Source organism: Electrophorus electricus, chromosome 6, assembly GCF_013358815.1.
Source record: "Electrophorus electricus isolate fEleEle1 chromosome 6, fEleEle1.pri, whole genome shotgun sequence".
Lineage (NCBI taxonomy): Eukaryota > Metazoa > Chordata > Actinopteri > Gymnotiformes > Gymnotidae > Electrophorus > Electrophorus electricus.
This window is the reverse complement of record NC_049540.1, coordinates 19,905,783-19,924,585: the sequence shown is the minus strand read 5'-3', so window position 1 is coordinate 19,924,585 and position 18,803 is coordinate 19,905,783. Positions and strand designations below refer to the sequence as shown.

The following is an 18,803-nucleotide window of genomic DNA, read 5'->3' as shown; positions in this document are numbered from 1 at the left end:
GGATTATCAGATAACTAAATTCTTACATGGGAATGAAGATATGTAAGCTGTGCTTTGGTTACTGGGTCTTCCATTCATGCTTACAATACACTTTTTTTGGGGGGGGGGGGATTTGAATGTAACATCAATTCATAGTATTTGTGGCATTTGTAACCATGTACACAAACAAATTTCTGCATTTGGAAATGAACTAAAGCAAACATCTGGGATTTCTGTAACACTACTTCAAAGACCACAACAGCTGGGAAAACAATTGCAGATATGTATTAATTTAATACTTTAATAATGTAATACTATTCACTGGGGACTATAGAATATGGTGCTTGACTGACATCAGGTCTCCCAAAAATCTCCAATGTGCAGTTCTTAGATATGGCCTAGCAGACAGATGCTAGTATGAAATTTAGCTTCGTCACGAAAGTTCCAGCACACTGTCACTGTCCCTTGTTTTAGAGGATGACCCTTTAGTGTGATGGTGTCAGTTTACTTTGCATAGACTGTGTGAGTGGAGGGTGGAGCCGTCTGCTAAGACAAAGCTGGCTGGCCCCACTGATATCAGTTAAACTCAGTTTTACACTCCTCAATAAAAGAGATGGCCCTTTGATGTTCTTAATCCACCGATTTCCATCTCACGCTTTAAGGACCTCCTCCAGGCAGTGAAGTACATGCTTGGTCATCTCTGCCCATAAAGCATGCTCAGACCTAAAGCCCCCGTACGGACCCAGTCTCTGCTCTCTGGCCAGATACAAGCCATGTGTGGGAAGGTGGAGAGAAAGCAGGGAGGGCACTGGAGCTTATTATTCCCGTTATTGTAATCTGCTCTCTCGTCCAACAGTGGAGCAAATCAAACCTGCAAAGAAATGCAATGACCAGCCCCTGAACCTCCGAAGTCCTCGAGGCGAGGGGAATGTTCTTTCCCCTCACACACGCAAGCATGCAAACTGCTGCTCGTGCTTTAATGCAAAGACAACCTGAGTGTTGGAGGGGACATCCTCGGCGGAGTGTCAGAGGGACGGGCGGGAGCAGAGATTAATATTTAAATAATAATAATCAGCAGAGACAATTAATAAATGAGACACAGACACACAGCCATGGTGATGAAACACTTGGAGTAAGGTGAAAAAGCGGTCACAGGGGTCCGAAGGTTCAGCGTATGGACTGAGAATGGGAATTTATTTTAATTAAGAGACGTCTGAACTAATCAGACTTGACCAATTTCAAAATGTGACCTTTTTGTTATCTTTCATCCAACATTTGCATTAATCTTAGTGTGAAAAACCTGCTCCTTTTGTATAATTAACCCCCCCCCCCCCCCACACACACACACACTTTATTAGAAACACTCATTTATTAGAAACACCTGTTGGGTGTACACTTCGAGACTATAGCACATCTGTTAGTCATTCTCCAACTCTTTATCAAAGGCCAGTTTCTGACTACAGGACTGCTGATGCCTGGATATTTCTGTGTGGCAGACCGTTCTCAACCCATCAGTGACAATGACATATGCAAAAACACCAGCTGTTCCTTGATGGACTCGTACCTGCGCTATTCACACTACCATGTCAGAGTCACCGATGTGCTGTCTGCCACCCAAAGAGTATTGGTCAGTGGTCCTGTGGTCAGGAACTGATGAATGGAGAATTAATTCGCTGACTTAATTGAGGAATGGCAACAGAGGGACTACAAGCAGTTCAAAGCTTCATTAGTAAGGGTTATTCAATGTTCACAAAACCTGCTAGCAAATTCGTCAAACTCAGGGTTGCCAGATACATAGCACATAAACCCTCCACTTGGTGCTGGGAGCCTCTTCAGGGCAGCAGCCTCATTTGAAACATTCTAGACACACATTCACGGGCAGCAGAGTGGCAGCAGGAAAACCGGGGAAGGACACATGCCCAGCACTTTTTTAAAATAAGGGTTTCAGTTACTGTTGGGACACAATTCAAAAAAGGTCAATTCTACATGATTATATAATGCAGGACAAGAAGACAAAAAATAAACAGAACGCTAAAACCTCCCCTATGAATCGCCCTCAGGCACCGTGCTGGGTATGAAGCAGAAACATAAAGAGAGGGCAGTTTATCTCCAGGCCAATCAGTGGGGCCAACAATAGCACGTGTAATTAAGAGATTGCCATCATCCAAATTCAACAACTGCACGCAAGTCTAACTTAGGCTGGAGAATAGCCTTCAAACAGATTTAAATTCTAGGCCAGATGAGCTGAAGATGACTCAAGTGTGCTTGTTTCCAGGACCAGTCCTCGCAGACGGGCAGACCTTTCACACGTTTGTTAGATTTCAGGAAGAGCACACATAAGAGGTCAAGTTAAGGGGGCAAAAACATCATCATTCATTTTGACCTAGAGTCTTCTACTATAGTTTACCCAAGTTACTAAACTATGAAAAATAGGAAGCTGGTTCATTTAAACACATAAACATACACAAATCTCTTTTTTTTAAATCAAGGTTTACAATAAAGCTGTAATGGAAATCGCAAACGCTTAAGCTGTGCCAAAGCCACACGTTTATATGACAATTCCAAAACAGATGCCCACTGGATTTCCAGTTGAGAAAAACACACATTTATCGCGTTCCATAGCACAAGCCTGTTGGATTCTCAGTTCAAGAATGCTGGTCCCAGAGCTCTGAGGTCCTGCTGAGGACCTGGCTGCTGTGGACTGCGCGGGGGGGGGGGGGGGGGGGGGGGCGTTGGTCTGAAGCTGAAACAGCAAAGGAAAATGGCAGTTTGCCATACAGATGGAGGAAGCTCTGGCTGGCTGGAGGCGTGTGGGAGATTTGCAATTAAGATTAGCCCTGGCCTGACGACGGTACAAGGAACAGACTGCTTCTGCTCCTGCACGCACTCTAACACACTGTCCACCATGTGCTGCCACACCTGCTCACCTCTGTTGGCGCGGGAGTGACTGGGAGGAAGTGAAGGATTTCAGTCACACCAGAGGTTAAGTGGAGAGTTGACTCTAGTGATGGTGTGCGCTGATAAAGGGAAAGAGAAGGGAAAAAAGCCAAACTCCGTTTCCCTAGAAAAGCAGAAAAAGATGAAGAAAAAGATAACTCTGTCAAAACTACATTTTACCACTTTTCTGACACAAACATTTCTGCAAGGCTGGGAAAATGAGGCTGATTATATTTATGCAGTGGGCTGGTATGAGTATGTCAAGATGAAGCACTGCAACACAGATTACACCCCCCCCCCCCCAAATCCCCCACCCTGGCGAGACCCCAGGGCCTTATTGAGAAGTGCAACACTTGTTCGACAGATTAAGACACAGACTCTCCTGCCAGCCCCTCCATGTGTGCAACCTGAAACAAACAAACAGTGCAGCCAAGTCACTGCGCCCCTAAATCACCAAATACCAGTGCTCCATATGGCCATGGAGGATGCAGGAAAGAGTCATTAAAAGTTACAACAGCAATCCATCTTTCAGTCACAGGGCTTTTGTAAATTGTTTAATGTAATCGGCATATCAAGCTAAAGCCCACAGTTTATTCTTAATCCAGAACGAGTGGCCAAAAATACATTTTAGTGCCCATTACCAAATAATGAAGAAAAAAAGGGGTGGTTCTATTTTATTAAGGTTGACATCACACATTCCTCAAGGCTTCAGTGAGACGGTATAAATTTCCTATACCAACTTTTAAATGCGATGCAAAAGACGAGGACTAGGATGAGAGGCAGAATATCTTTGGATCTCCAACATATTGAACAATCAGTTTTTCTATCAGATAATCAAACTTAACATATCGTAATGGTTTCCATACCCGCAGCCTCTCTTTGGAGAGTAAAGGCCTCACATTTCATTCAAATGAATTGGGAAATGTTGCTCTGGAACAGGGGAGAGAGTTTTTACAGCAAACCTGAGAGCGCGCCAAATGCCCTCCCACAAACTACCCGCACATGCTTTCAATAAGCGTGGCACAGCAGCCATGCTGTTATTGTTTGGCGTTTTTTATTCTGATCCTGATGGAAGAGATATGTTCTGACTGGCTATTTCAAGAAAGCAACCAGCTACAGGCCTGAATCAATTGAGAATAATAGGAAAGGTTTGTACCGCATTTATTCATGGGACACGGTGGCTCTTGAAAGAGCTAGCTGTGGAGGTCCCTGCCATCTGTTTGTCTGCAAACGCATCTGGTAATGCAGGCGATATGCACACTGGAATATAAACACCTAGGAAGGATTGGATATTCGCCCACCATCTCAGCAGAGCTCACAGAGGGCCGAGTAGAACTGTTTCACTAACAGAAGTCACATGTTACGTGATGATTTATGATATTTGCATATTCTAATTACTTAGTCAGTTGACAGAAAGTTAATAGACATCTGACTGATTTAGCATAACCACTTAAAATAAATAGCTGTCCTCAAGCACCAGGTCTCAAGTCTTCTTTCCACAAAACACACACAGATAAACTCTTAAACAGACAGACAGACAGACAGACAGACACACAGACAGACACACAGACAGACAGACAGAGACCCTTGTAGACACAAATAATCTGGAAAGTAGTATTAAAGAAACCAGTGTGATCAATAGCTAGGCCAAATAAACAGGAGATTACATTCTTAAGGGATGCCTTTATTCCATCAGATTACCATAGGTCCAGAAACGCTTCCACAACCTGGCCGTATACGTGTAAGCCTGCCTGGCATAGGAGGATGCCGCTGTGAAGAACATTCTACTCTCACTTGCCCTCCCACCTTTTCGCTTTATCTCTGAGCTTTATGCAAAGAACTCTTCATCGATTCACATTCAAAACTTAGTACTAAGACTTTGTTGGGCCATAAAAACCTCAGTGCAGCTTTTGGAGCTGTGTAGACGCGGGCTCTGCAGTGGAAGAACACGTCCCTGTAACCACTTAAGTATACCTTCCAGAGTTTTGTTAGTTGCTGTCAATGTGGTATCTATTACCACAAAGCCACTAGGAATAAGTGAAATGCAAAGGCACAGTTCTCAAGGAAGCTTCACGTGTCCTGGCCGCATTCAGGCCCATCGTCAATCACATCTTCTAAACTGCGATGCTTTAACTGCAAACCTCTAACAAGTGAAGAAAAAAGGACATCAAAAATATCACACCCACTTCCCTGGAACACCAAGCAGGAGGCAATTTGCTAACAATCAGAGCAATTGTTCACATAGTAATAAGGACTAGCTGTGATGACATGTGCATAGAACAAAACTAAAATATCTCATCTGGTTTGGCAAGGTTATGTTAGATTTCTCCACATTAGAAAATGTTCACATCAAAAGAAATTTATTTATTTATTTTGCTATCACTATTTACTGCCTCTTCAAAGAGTGCGATCTATTTGCTTTTTCCACATATACCACTTTGAATTAGATGTTAGATGGCTGTTCTTTGTGAGTTTACACTTTTTATGTATAATATAAAATCATTTTGCAAGAATTTCCCCTTCTGCCTCACAACTGTTCACATTTACAGTGCTCACACATGATAGATGGGGCTGCCTTACACTTGAAACTCACTGGTACAATTCACCTCATTACATTGAGTAAATAATTTTTTACTTTATTGTTCCGACACTTTGTATGAACTCAAGGGATATTTAAAACATTGGTAGGTAATGATCTGACAGAGGACGGTAAGTGCTTTTAACAGGATTATGAGTGTCACTTCTTTTCAGTCATGAAATAGGTTGCTGCTTTATTTTGCTTTAGACTAAAAATGTATTATAGGTACTGAAGGACCATCAGCACTGCATACAAATGTGTGGGTCTCTTTGCCATAGCAAATATCAAAGTTGCATGGGGGTCATTGTGGTTTGTGGCCCTAATGCTCTCTTGTAATGCATCATCTAGTTCCTCTCAAATTGGGATGACAGCAAGAAGGAAATAAGAATATCCAAGACAACAAATGGACTCCCTCCCAAAAACATGTTAAAGATTTCTCAGTACTGAAGCAGTCATCTTGAGATTAAAGAAAGAGCATTGCATCATCTGTCATAGTCTTGAGGAAAGCAGCATTTGAGTGCTTGAGTAGCTGAATTTGGGGGACATATGGCAATGCACTGCTTTGTTGATCCCATTAGTTCTTTTTGCTACAGGTCCCAGTTGTCTTTGTGTCCCTGGTTCAAGTGTGCTTTCATGCTTGTGTGAATGAAGGCCCATTAACAAGGGCAGAAGAAGCCCCTCACAGTCTTGCACTGAAGTTTGTTGGTGAGTGAAGAATGCATCTGTGAGTTACATTCTGTCCATGGCCCTTAAATACCGGACCCTCTGTAACTCTCTGCCCTGGGCCTTTAATTGGAGAGAGGAAATGCTCCACAAAAGTATATTCAGAAAAGTCCTGAGACACGCAGACGCATTCACCTTCTCAGACCAATCAGAGTGGTTAGGTAGTGCTTCTTAGGTAGAGCCCCATTCTTCAGTCTCAAGCTCAGACAAAGTATATTTGTTTTAAACTTCCCCACAAGCCTATTCTTGCAAACGTGTAATAGAAGTCACCGGTGACCTTAGGGGAAAAATATTTAGAGGTGATAAAAATGAAGGCTCGGTAAAGCGAGCACTAAAGTGTTCCTAGTGGATTTGGACCAAGGCTGTGAATTGCAGGAATCCCTCCATAGCTGGATTAGTATGTTACACAGCCAATAATAACACTCCAGTGAGTGGTGCATGGGGCTGCCACACGTCCTCTTGGAGAATAGTGCTTCGCACAGACCTCTGATCATTAACAGGTAATAAAAACTACTTGGAGTACTGCGAAGTAGGCTATGGCCAATTCTCTCTGATCCAGGCTCCATCAAGGTAACCCAAGCAGATGTGGATCATATAATAACATTAAGAAGAGCAAGGTGCTAAAAGTGTCACAGACCGCGGTCCACGGCCACAAAATATAACTAATTTGAATGCCAACACATAGAAACGCAATGTTTAACTCAATATTTCTTGTAGTCTAATGTTTAATCTAATTGCAATATAGGCCTGTACAGCTATTTCCCTCCAGTTAAGGAGACAGATAGATGTTCCCTTCCTCCAAAGATGGGCCCTGTTAGCAATGTAAACCATTTTGGCTTTGCTCCTGCTACTTTTCAGACTCCACAGACTGTTACTGAGTCTAAACACATAAACGTAGTCCGTTTATAAACTTATTTTTAAAAGATTTTTAAAAAACCAAATCAGTTTTAAGCTTTACAGCAGGCTCTCTTAATGCAGCTATTCACTCTCGCTAACCATAAATAAGTGCTAAACCAAGCTCTCAGGTAGCGCATTTGGTTACAAAGGCTGCGTTCGAGTCCCAGCAATACCACAACCATCTGTGGCGCCTGAAGCCTGAGCAAGCATGCTCTCACTGAGCAGGGCGGATGCCTTATGGGCATTTCAGACTGATGTTAACCAATCGCAGGCTTCAGTTACATCACATATACAGTAACTGGCAGAGAGTGCTCTTCCTCGAGTGCATAAGGCCGACTTGAAACGATGTGGTAGTTGGCTACACGTGTCTCAGTTGGGAGCAGACTGTTATCTACTGTGGGACATTGGAGACTTTGCATGTGTAAATTGGCAGAGACTGTTACTGAGAGAAAATTGGATTTAAAAGCAAAATCACTAACCAAGATGTTCACTTGAAATGACATGTTACAACTAAGACAGCAAGTGGAAATGAACTCACTGATTATGAGTTATCGGACGTGACAATTTGAGAAAAGCAAGTTTGGTTTACAATTTTCACCCAGTACAATTCAGCAGGAGGACAGTTTTTAGTGTGTGTAGGATATTGCTTTTGCTTAAACCACTCAGTTAGATTGTTACCAGCCTGACAGCAGTTTATAAATTGTCACAATTACATCTCTGAATATAAGAACACTTGTACTGAAGTAATGAGTAACTAAAGCTTTACTTCAAAAGTTGGTTCTATTATGAGCTATATACAAACACATATATTTTTGAAAACAGTCAAAACTTAGACCACTGTAAAATAACATAGGTTAAGGGATTTTATGGTGTGGTGAAGTTCTGGATACAGTTAACTACATGCCTCCTGAATAGTTTCTTAGGCATCTTCTAAAGAACCATGCAAAAAGAGCCATGATAATTATGTTTAGAAAAGAATTCAGGGAGCCATTTCAGCTGTGCTGGAAGCAGCTGTGTGCCTCAAATCCATACCTGAAAATTTACATTTACATTTTTAAGTACATGATTAAGTATTCAAGGTACTAATATCGCTCCTATTCCATCAAATTTTTCTAAGGCACAAAAGCTTACCTTTAAAGCTTCAGAACAACAACAACAACAACAACAACAAAAACCAAAACATTGTATTCAAACCAATGCAGAAGTTGTATAGAGGTGTTCTATCTGACACTTTGGGATTTCGGAAAACTCACCTCTGTACCTAGTTAGTTATGCTCTCATTCATCCCCTATGGCAACAGATACATTGAAACCGCATGTAATTTCTAACTTTGCTCAGGTCTTGGACAGGTTTAGCAATTGCTTGGTTTCATGCTCTGTAATCATAGAATGTCGCATAAAGTTCACATATGAAGGGGAAAAATCTGACAAGGTTTATGGATTTGGATACACCATAATAAAATATGGACCATGAATGCCTTAATAATGTAATAATATACAGCATCAAACCAATATTTTTATTCTGTGAGACACTGTAAAAATGACAAATATGAGCAAATCAGACAACTAATCTACATATATAGAGAACACCTTATTCCAAAACCTTCACTGCACAATTATCTTGGTTATACTGCAGAATGAAAATGTCCAGGATAAAAATATTTTCTATTCCATTTAGAGTAGTAACAAGTGCAAGAGATCCATAATGGATAAAGTTAGAATTCTATTATTTTTAATTCTATTATTAAAAACAATAAAAAACAAGAAAGAATAACAATTCATGACACCCATACAGAGCTGATCTTATAGGACAAATCAGTGACGTACTTCTGAAACAGCAGCAGTACAAGAAAATTTTGTGGAACTCCAAATCTAATGTTCTGTGGGACTTTGATATAAAGTCAAAATATACCCCCATATTTGGCAAGTGCCAGAGACAGTGCACAATCACAAAATCTTCACAGAAGCAGTAAATCACACGACAGATAATTTCACAAGGCACGCAGAGGGCAGGTCTCTTCACTAAAGTTTCAGATAAACCTGTCATTTTGTCTAGCGCGCCTCATTCTCAGAAAACAAAACGCAGAAAAATGCAACAAAGACTTTTCTAATGACAGCTAGTTTATCGATTTTAATGCTCTGTGGTCAAGGTTTCACAACACATCTGTCCAGTCAATCACTTTGAGGACAGAAGAAGCACATTTTGAAGTCTATAACTTCCACATGTTGGTTTGTCTTTGAACTGCATGGAGTCTATGAGAAGTAAGCTTTCAACCTGCGGTCGCGCAGACCTGTCAGTCAGCAGAGCTGCGTTAGGGGGAACTGACGTGCCGAGTCTTAAATTTGTGGGCTACAAGGACACATCTACAACACAAAGTACGGCATCTAAAAATAAGAACTCTGCGGAAACCGATAGCGTCACTGACACAACAAAGTAAACGACTTCATGTTTCAGGTGGAAAAATCAGAAAGGGGCGACCCAAAATAAACTCCGAGCACAAGAGAACACCTCAGAACAACACTGCATTGCGTGGTTGCACGTATTCATACAGAAATATACAAATAAATGTAGAAAAAATAAATAGAGTCATAGAAACAAAAACTGTTAAAGAGTGACTAACCTGGTAGGCAAGAGCACTCCTGCAGCACATCTCTCGGTGTGCGAAGTCTAGGAGTTCCCTCCTCGAATCTCTGAAGCAATATTCATACATTTCTATCAGCTTTAAATACGGCAGCTGCATCTTTACTTTTTGTGATTCTAGACTCACGTGTGATTTTGCGTTGCTGACATGAGCTGAATCGACATAGTAAGAAAATGTGATATTCGTGACTGTTATAATTACAAGCAAATGTATCTCCCTGCACTTCATCCACACATTTCTGTTTATTTCTCCTGCAATGACTAAACATGTGAAAAAAATCAGATATTTAGTTACCTAACTCACCTTCTGCACAAGCCTTTCGATTGCATCCCAAAGTGTCCCGTTGTGCTCCAGCGATGAAGGTACAGAATTCAGAAAAAATACTCGGTCCATTTCGAGAAGTTCCATTTTGTGCTCCAGGTAAGACGTCCTGAAGGTTATCAGCACAGAAAATGCCACGGAAAACAGTGACAGCATGAAACAAAAAATGGTAAAACAGTTTAATAAAGACTTTTGACCACGACTGGACGCGGACTTTGACATCTCCTTTGATTGTGCCATGGACGGCATCTTTGGTACTTTGATGACTTGTCAAAACTAGAAAGCGTGTTTGAATTCGTCTTTCAAAATTCCCTCAGAGCTGAAATGAATGGAGCTGGGATTACGCGTTCACTGTAACTTTATCTGACAGGAGGCAGGGTGACACCCGGGCGAGACGAAATAAACCGAGACAGAGCCCTGAAACGCAACGCGTGGTTCAAACTCCAGCTGTGAGGTGTGACTCCTTTCGCGCCGTTATGATCACGAGTCCTGGTTTAAAAGCTTCCCCTCACAAGCCATCATGGACCTCATGCCAAAATGTTGGGCTTATTGCAGGTTTTGAAGGTCGGCCAGCAGAGCATGGAGTTTCTCTAGCAGCATTACGAGCTCGACAGGCATGGCAAACATTTGTCACCCTTAAAACGAGACTTGTTTTTAAATAAAACTTACTGTAGCCCATACATTTCTGTGGCACAGGCTACTACGTTTGTAGTCAAGCACAACTACAGTGAACATTAGCACATGCTTTATGGATCTTTAAACATGTTTTATACAATGTGTCTCGTTTTAACATGGTGTAAAACTGCCACATACTTCAAACAAGCAAATTTCTTTTAAACCTCAATTCATATTTGCCACATTGACGTCCATTAATGCGGAGCTGGGCTGCCATCTAGAGGGCCCTCTTTACCTAAACTCTTTTGTCGTTGACGGATTTGATTGCTAAAAATATGAGATCACGAGTCATAGCAACGGAAATTGACAATGTTAAAGTCAAAGGTTCTTATTAAGACTATCAAATCTGTAAACCAAGACTTCTCAAAAGGTGAATATGTCTAAACGTTGATATGCACTTCGTCTGTGAGGAGCTCAAGACATGGTAAAACTACACCTCTAAGTTTAAGAAAAGACATGCAGCACAAAAGCAAGTCACTGAAAATATACTAGCATTTAATATACAAAGAACAAGGTTTGTACATTTGATCAATAAATATGGACAGTAATCATGCAGTCCTGAAGGAGCAATAAGTAGCTAATATTTGCACAAAGTAGCCAGTATATGACTGCACCGGTGCAAAACTGGCTCATTCCTGGTAATTCCCAAGACCTAAGCATGTCGCTGCCACATCCAACTAGTTTGGTGACTGCAAAGGTGTCTGTGCCATGATGCAGAGCTCTTAACACTAGCTGTATTTGATAAAGTTCAAATTTTATTTCCCACTTATTGCCCCTTTAAAGCAGACTGATACAGTCAGCAAAAGTCTCCGTGGGAGCTGAGGTACAGCAGGTGACTAATGGGTCACTCTTTGTGCCCTTTCATAAGAGGTGTGAAAAATGGGTGTTTCATGGCCTCCGCCAAGGTAATGCGTTTGGACACATCATACTGCATCATCTTCTGGATCAGGTCAAACAGCTTCTCATGGTCTGAGCTCTTGGAAGACATGTATTGCTGGAAGACAAGCAGAGACAATGTAAACTAGAAAAGCTACACTGATGAGCTACTATTAACAAGATTTCATGCAAGACAAGAGTAAATTGGGTCTTTTACAAACTTTTTTCCTTTTCACTTTTCAGAATTTCTCTATTCAGTTTCTATTTGTAGGTAACTCATTGTACCATACAAGGGGGGGGGGGGCTGCATTAGAGCATAAAGGAAGTAAATATCTACAGAGTTTGTGATTTCTTTTCCCCTCTGAAGCAGATTTAAAACCCTCACATTTTGAAAATATTTCATTAATTTTTCCAATGACTGAAATTTGCAACTATGCTTTTAAACTCCATATTTTTCCAGACTCCTCAGCTTTGAGGCTGTCCAGAATTGAGTGCATTACCCTGAGGGGTTTGCAGTGCTTCCTCACATATCTCCCAGATGAGCTGTGTTCATCCCAGTCCAACCTGTCACGGTGAACAAAGCACTGCTTCCTATAAAAAAACCACATAGCTCAACATTCACCATGAACCAGAACAGCAGCAGCAAACACTAAGCCATCATTTTTTATACTTCAATTTTGAGTGCCCCTACTGTACGGGAGGTAGTGGAGAGAGAAGGAACAAAATATGTCTAAAAAACTCCACAGCCATTATACATGTAACAATCTCATTTACGGCCATTGTACCTTGTTTTCTGAAGCATGTGGACAGGTATTGGGCCCAGAACCCTCTCCATCATGGCCAGATGCTCCTTGCTATCATGAGTCTGCAACAAGGTCAACATGCATTTACAATTTTATGCAACTGGTCAACACCTGTCCTCCTGGAGATCCAACTTCCAAGCCATCTAACCAATGACTCTAGAAGGCAATGATTAAATGGATTGGGCGTGGCGACTTAGCGTTGGGACCAACTCCTGCTACATAACGGATCTCCAGGAGTACGATGGCTGGCCACTATTTTAGTGCAATGGATAAGATATCGGAGAATTTGATTAAGAGAAGAGATCTCACCTGAAACAATGTCAATCCCAGATAATACTCAATCAGAATGCAGCCCAGACTCCAAACATCACACGCCTGGTTCCAGCCCAGCTCTGGCAATACATACCATCACTCAGTAAAAGTACAAATTGTGGCTGATGCCACATTTTGAAGCATTGTAGCTCATGTTAGGAAAAGCCCTTATGATTCTACAATGACCCTTCACTGAGTGTACTGCATAGAGGCTCTTACCTAAGATGACTTCAGGTGCTCGATAGTGGCGTGTTGACACTACCGAAGTGTGGTGCTCATGGTCATATGTGGCATTCCCAAAATCTACCACTTTCACATCAAGGCTCTTCAATGTCCTCTCGTCTCGTTTCTGTGTGCAGACACAGGAGGGTGGTCAGTTAGTCATGCCTATGGGGGAATAAAAACTGAACGTGGCAGCTTATTCTTTCGCTCACCAACTTGGAGTTGTATTTTATGGCACAGTGCGTGTCCACAAACAGAATGTTTTCAGGTTTCAAGTCAGTGTGCGTCAGCTTATTCTGATGAAGGACTGGGAGAAAAAAAAAGAAATCACTTACTGAAAGGTGCAACGAAAATGCCATTACAGACAATGTGCTAATCTGTGACAATACTGATAATGTAGTTAAAGCAGCCAGTGACAATATGGAGGGCTACATAGTCTGAGATATTTCCAATTTGATGCAACATTAAAAAAAAAAACCAAAAAAAAAAAAACAACAAAACCCAGATGTTTGTGACCCAGGTGAAAATGCCCATGCTCACAGTGTACAGCTCTGAAGATCTGATCTGCCATGTGTCTGATCTGGTCCACGGTGAAGGGCATAAATCCGTTCTCCTTCAAGAAGTCGTATGTGCTCAAACCCAGCAACTCAAAGACGATGCAAATGTGACCGTGGTGGTCGAACCAGTCCAGCATTTGCACACAGCCACTAAAAGGGATTTACGCTATTTGTTTTTGTGCAGTTCTTTAACAAAGGTAGACAATACAAACTGAAACTGAAATAAGCAACTCACAATTTCTTCTCAGAGTCCAAGGAGTTCATCTGTTCCAGAACCTCCACTTCTGACAAAGCTGCCTCTCGATAGCGATCCAGATTTTTAATGATCTTCAGGGCCACCTTCACACCATCTCTGCCAACACATGACCGACAGACCACAAGGTGGACAGCTCAGTGGAAAACCGATAACACTACTTTACACGTTTAATGACTTGCAAGTAAGATAAGACCAGTGCAAGAGCTTACTTTGAGTGGTCAATGCACTCCACTACTTTTCCGAAGGCTCCTTCTCCTAGTGTGCTTACAATCTCATCTATACAGAAATAAGAGGAGACAGTCAGTAGTCAACAATGGCAATATGGATTAACCACTTAAGAGACCTAGATAACTACAGAGGACTGGGAGTGCTTTTTTGTTTGTTACAGAGTATATACTGAAAATTACTTATTTAAAACGTGCAAACATCCAGCATGATACTTCCAGACAAGTTAGTTAAATCCAGTTCAAAAATAATTGCAGCTCCCCTTCAAAAGTTAACCCCCCCCACCCCAACTAGCCTGAAGTCTCCCAACCACTAGACACAGAACAGACAGAGAAAGATACGTGTTCTATACATCTTGCTCTTAGCATGTGTCCATTGTGATAGATCAGGTGACCCTCCTCATCATCCTCAAAACTCCTGCTTCTTTTCCTGCGATGACTTTTCTGGAAGTGGGGGAGTGACGTTCACGGGCACCAGCCATCACCACCATCACCATCATCACCATCATCATCATCAAACACCAGTCAGAACCGGGCCCGAACACGCCATTCATTCATTCAGCAAGTAGGGTTGACGAAGGGGAGGGAGCGGTTCGGCCGCATTCGGAAGGCCCACGCCCGGCCACGGCAGCAGCAATTTCAAATTCAGCCCGAACAATGGCACGGGGCCAACATCACGCGTGTTACAGAAGAAAGACATGGCAACAACATTTTCAGACAAAAGACTTGGAGTAAAGTGGAGTAACAATATAATGACTTATGGTTAATGTGTAATATAAAGTGTTTAAAACCAACCATTTCTTTAGCATACAAGTTAAACAACATATAATAAGAAATTTCTTGACCTTGTTAATGTGGATCCAAACACTTAAAATACAGTAGTAAGATAAGGTCTGGCACAGCATTAGAATGATCAGAATTTCTGTATGAAATGCTCATAAACATGTGCTGTAAACTGTTGGGATGCATGTTAAATAAAGAATATCTATACATTATTATGACATTGATGAAAATCATGACATTTTAAGAAGCACGCACACAGAAATCAAGACAATTCTAAAGGTTTACAAACTTTGCCCTAACTGTACATCTGTATATTTTGATGTCAAAACAATCACAGGTTGCCGCTACACTCAGAATACACCAAGGAGACCACCCCTCAAAATATAAAGCCCCCCCCCCCCCAAAAAAATGTATCATTGCTTACAAGAGGCTTGCCTAAATCCAGTCACATGCACGAGTGTTTACCGATTGTGAGCGGTGGCTGCGGCAGGGCAAGCGTGGGCGCTCTCTGCTGCTGCGCTGGCTCCGGCCGCTGTGTGCTGACGACTTGCTGTAGTGGTGCCAGTGGCCGGTCCTCTCCCTGGCAGGGGCGGCACGGGTGATGGGCCGCCCCTCGTACCCCCGCGGCTCCAGACTGGGCTCCCGTGCCCTGCGCTCCACACACGCCAGTTTCCTGATGCTTCTATGCCGCCTGGGGGGGGGGGAAGAAAAAAAAACACACAAGCCAAATTCATGGAAACGCAATTAGCAAAATCATGCAGCCTCTTCTCAGGACCGATACGCCAAGTGGCTGCCTGGAGACCACGAGGCCCCCTGCATCGGCTCCATCGCCGAACCTTTCTGTTTGGTAGAATTTCCTAGGCCTTTCAGCAATGACGTGAGGAATGCAGTATCTTGATCCGCAAGCATCGAGTGTCATCCCAGAAGGGAAGGATCCTCAGCGGAGGCTATACTTAGAGCGAGTCCCAGAGACAGCGCCTGTGGGAATGCTTACTCTACTTTCCAGATTACACACGCAGAGCATAAGGAAGGCTCATACGTTAACCTGTCAGTGTAGTCTTAGTACATCTCCTAATAGGATGCTTTCAGCACATTGTATGACAGGATTCAGTTTATTTAAGCTCCACACCATTTGATCGCTGGACCCGTATTTCAAGTCTACACAAGGAAATCGAAATGGGTATTAAATGGAGTGTCCGAGCAAACATATTAGAAAGAAACCTGCAAAACAAACCATCATTGCCAAGAGAGGATAATTCTCATACTACATCTGCATTCATGACATTTGGCTCTTATTCAGAGTTACTTACTTATTTCTCGGTATAACAGTGTGCGCACTCCCTAGGAGTCGAACCCTTGAGCCTGGTTTCACTAGCACTTGGTTTTACTACCACCAATCTAGTTACTAGAACTGGTGAAATCACTGTGCTTTTTAAATCTTAAATTGAGAAACTTTCTTTTTGAGTATGGAATCATAATTGGTATTAGTGAAGTGTTTATTGTCACCAGTTAGGTTTGTGAAAGGCCTATAACAACATTTATCAGAATGAGCTAAATCCTATTACAACTGTCTCATGTATACAAACTTTTGCGCGTTCACTGCCTCACGTACACATATGGTGTCTTGTGAACCACCATATTTGCAGTGTATGTAGATTGTCCTAACTACCTTTTTTGCAGTATATATGGATTGACCTTTGGACTAACTACCTTTCGTAGGTTTTGAAGTGGTGGTACCGTCCGGGCCTCCTTTCTCTTTCACAGCTCCGGGAGCTCCTCTTTGGTCGCTTCCAATCCTCAATGCTCTCTTCCCAGCCATACTCCGCAATCCATCCATCTGGCGAGCGCATCCGCTTAGTCCGCCGCATCTGTCGAGCCAGAATAGGAAAAAAAAGAAGCTCAAAGTGATACGACAAGAAATCTATCCAACGGAATACATTACTTGCCCCCCAGCTAGGCTGTAAAACCCAGGCCAGCTGACGCAATACCAAACCTTTACACCGCTATTAAGTTTCATGAGGCGTTTGGGAGATGTGACGATGCTTCTGATTCATGCCCAGCAGTTGTTTTCTCAAGAACCTCCGCTAATAACATTAGCTTGCAAACATGTACGTACACACACACACACACACACACACACACACACACACACACACACACACACACAGAACCAAATGTCCTTTTTTAGTGACAGCTACCCTTGATACTACACCTATAGCTGGACAACTGGCATTCCAGACCGCATAGCTAACCTAACGTAGCTGGCTACCGCCAATCTAGCTAAGATAAACTAGCTCATTTCCCAACGAATGCAGTAGTCATATTAGCTGTCGACTGCTAACGTTAGCTAACAACAATAACTTGTTGTTACCCTAAACTACAGACTAATAAACTACAGACTTGATATTTCAGTGTTAATTACAAATTTACAAATTAAGATGATATAGGTTAAGATAGCTAACGTAGAAAAGGACGTTTACAAAACGTTCATTTGTAATGATTTGTATTTTAGCTAAACCAGGTTAGCTAGGACAGGGAGAGACGAGGAATCCGCCAGTTAGCCCAAGATTATTCATTAAGGTTTTAAGCTACCACTTTAACTATCTTAACAAACAAGTTGGTAAAATAAGTTGCATCTTAAACCTTAGATAAACCATCTCACCTCGAACAACTTTTAACCGTAACACTACGTTTCGCCCGATCTGTGCGCTTCCTACTGTTTATGACTTGGCTTGACTTCCGTTGTATACAAACGACATGAATGCATTTCCTGTTTTCTGGACTTGTGAAGACTTTTGTCTAGTTATATAGCTAGCAAACGAACTGAGAAAGGGCTATCTGCAGATAGGCACTTCCGAACAAATGTGAATTAATTCAGAGCAAGGCTTTGCAGGAATGTATCGCTAAATCGGAAGACTGCTCCTGAAATTTCAAATCTGCTTTCTTCTAAAGCTGCAGGGTATCCAAAGAGAAGGTTAATGGCATCGAAGACAACCCTCATCAAGACTTAAAGTTTATATTCTGAGAAATGTCTTTTTCTTTTTCAATGAGCAAACCTGATATGAAGTGTTAACTAGTTAATTTCCTCAAAGTTCTACATCGATTGCATAACATGCCATAAGAATGTAAAGCATCTGAGCACACAATGACTTATGCAAAAATAAGTGCATGCAATATAACTTTCCAAATACAACAAGAGAAATAATTCAGATATAATTGATACGATGAACTACTTGCAACTGCCGTCAGATCAGATTGAGAGTCTTATTTTTCCCGTGTGTCAGGGTTTGATTAATTAACTTAAGTGATCATTTTAGGCACTGGTCATGGTTACAGCAACCTTCTCGTTGATTGGTCCCTATGGAACTCTAAATCTCCAAAGCATGGTGATAAAACACTTCAAATGCAACAAATTGCCGTCCACTAAAGATAGCTGTTCGTAGTTTCAACATGGTGGTCTTTTCAAGAAACTGAACTTGAGCATTCCGCCTCATGTTTGTCACTTTTGGGACACCTGATATTATCAAGTTATGTACTTAAGAAAATAATACAATACAAGTGATTAAACAGTCGGAACCCCTATCTTTTGGCAAGGGCTTGCGTTTGCGGTGCCCACGTTATCTTAGCTTTCACTGCAAATAGCTGAACCTCACCCTGCTGTGCGTATACAAAACAGGTTATGGAATGACCATACTGGACTGAGTAATGGGCTTTTTACGGAGTAGCTAAACCAGTATTTATCATGATAAGCAGCCCTGCAGATGTCTAAAAAGCACAGTACAATAACAAATCAGTGAGATTGGGCACCATCCCAATATCTTATTGCCTGCCATGTTGTGTTTCTGCCTGTAGAGGGCAGGATTTGTCTTGGTGGCATGGTTTATGGCCCTAAGTTGAAAACCCTGATTGGAGCGTGGGGCGTGAAACAGTCAAATGGGATTTAATAGTTTTTGGGACAGGAAGGACTGCACATTACAGGCTACTGTTCCATTAAAGAAAAGTGGACTTTTTCTGTCTGA

At 41.9% G+C, this 18,803-nt stretch overlaps 2 protein-coding genes across 3 annotated transcripts in view; both read right to left on the bottom strand.

The window, feature by feature from the left end:
- The window catches only part of LOC113571311 (collagen alpha-1(XXIII) chain), a 63,406-nt gene extending 52,755 nt beyond the window's left edge, over window positions 1-10,651 (bottom strand). Inside the window, exons 1-2 of the mRNA XM_027000176.2 lie at window positions 10,059-10,651; window positions 9,735-9,804 (exon numbers count right to left, since the gene is read on the bottom strand). Of these exons, the coding sequence (XP_026855977.2) occupies window positions 9,735-9,804; window positions 10,059-10,325 (337 nt within the window). The 5' untranslated portion in view covers window positions 10,326-10,651. The remainder of the gene's footprint in view (window positions 1-9,734; window positions 9,805-10,058) is intronic.
- A 574-nt stretch (window positions 10,652-11,225) lies between these two features.
- clk4b (CDC-like kinase 4b) lies at window positions 11,226-18,030 on the bottom strand. 2 transcript variants are annotated; one of them, XM_027000139.2, is made up of 14 exons: window positions 17,447-18,030; window positions 16,778-16,881; window positions 16,495-16,652; window positions 15,250-15,475; window positions 14,355-14,445; window positions 13,987-14,053; window positions 13,757-13,873; window positions 13,505-13,671; window positions 13,177-13,271; window positions 12,962-13,091; window positions 12,740-12,822; window positions 12,413-12,492; window positions 12,128-12,218; window positions 11,226-11,745 (listed from the first exon to the last, which is right to left on the bottom strand). In XM_027000139.2, the coding sequence occupies exons 2-14, from the start codon at window positions 16,799-16,801 to the stop codon at window positions 11,596-11,598; spliced, it is 1,479 nt and encodes a 492-aa protein (XP_026855940.1). In that variant the 5' UTR covers window positions 16,802-16,881; window positions 17,447-18,030; the 3' UTR covers window positions 11,226-11,595. The 2 variants fall into 2 exon arrangements, with proteins under 2 accessions (XP_026855940.1, XP_026855939.1); XM_027000138.2 differs by lacking the exons at window positions 14,355-14,445; window positions 16,495-16,652; window positions 16,778-16,881; window positions 17,447-18,030 and having other exon boundaries at window positions 15,250-15,465.
- Between the last annotated feature and the right edge of the window lie 773 nt (window positions 18,031-18,803).

Coding starts and splice junctions, on each gene's coding strand:
- clk4b (XM_027000139.2), bottom strand. CDS start 16,801: ATGAAACTTAATAGCGGTGTAAAG. Junction 16,653..16,777: donor AACTTAATAGCGGTGTAAAG/GTTTGGTATTGC, acceptor CTGGCTCGACAG/ATGCGGCGGACTAAGCGGAT. Junction 13,092..13,176: donor TAAAATACAACTCCAAGTTG/GTGAGCGAAAGA, acceptor GTCTGCACACAG/AAACGAGACGAGAGGACATT.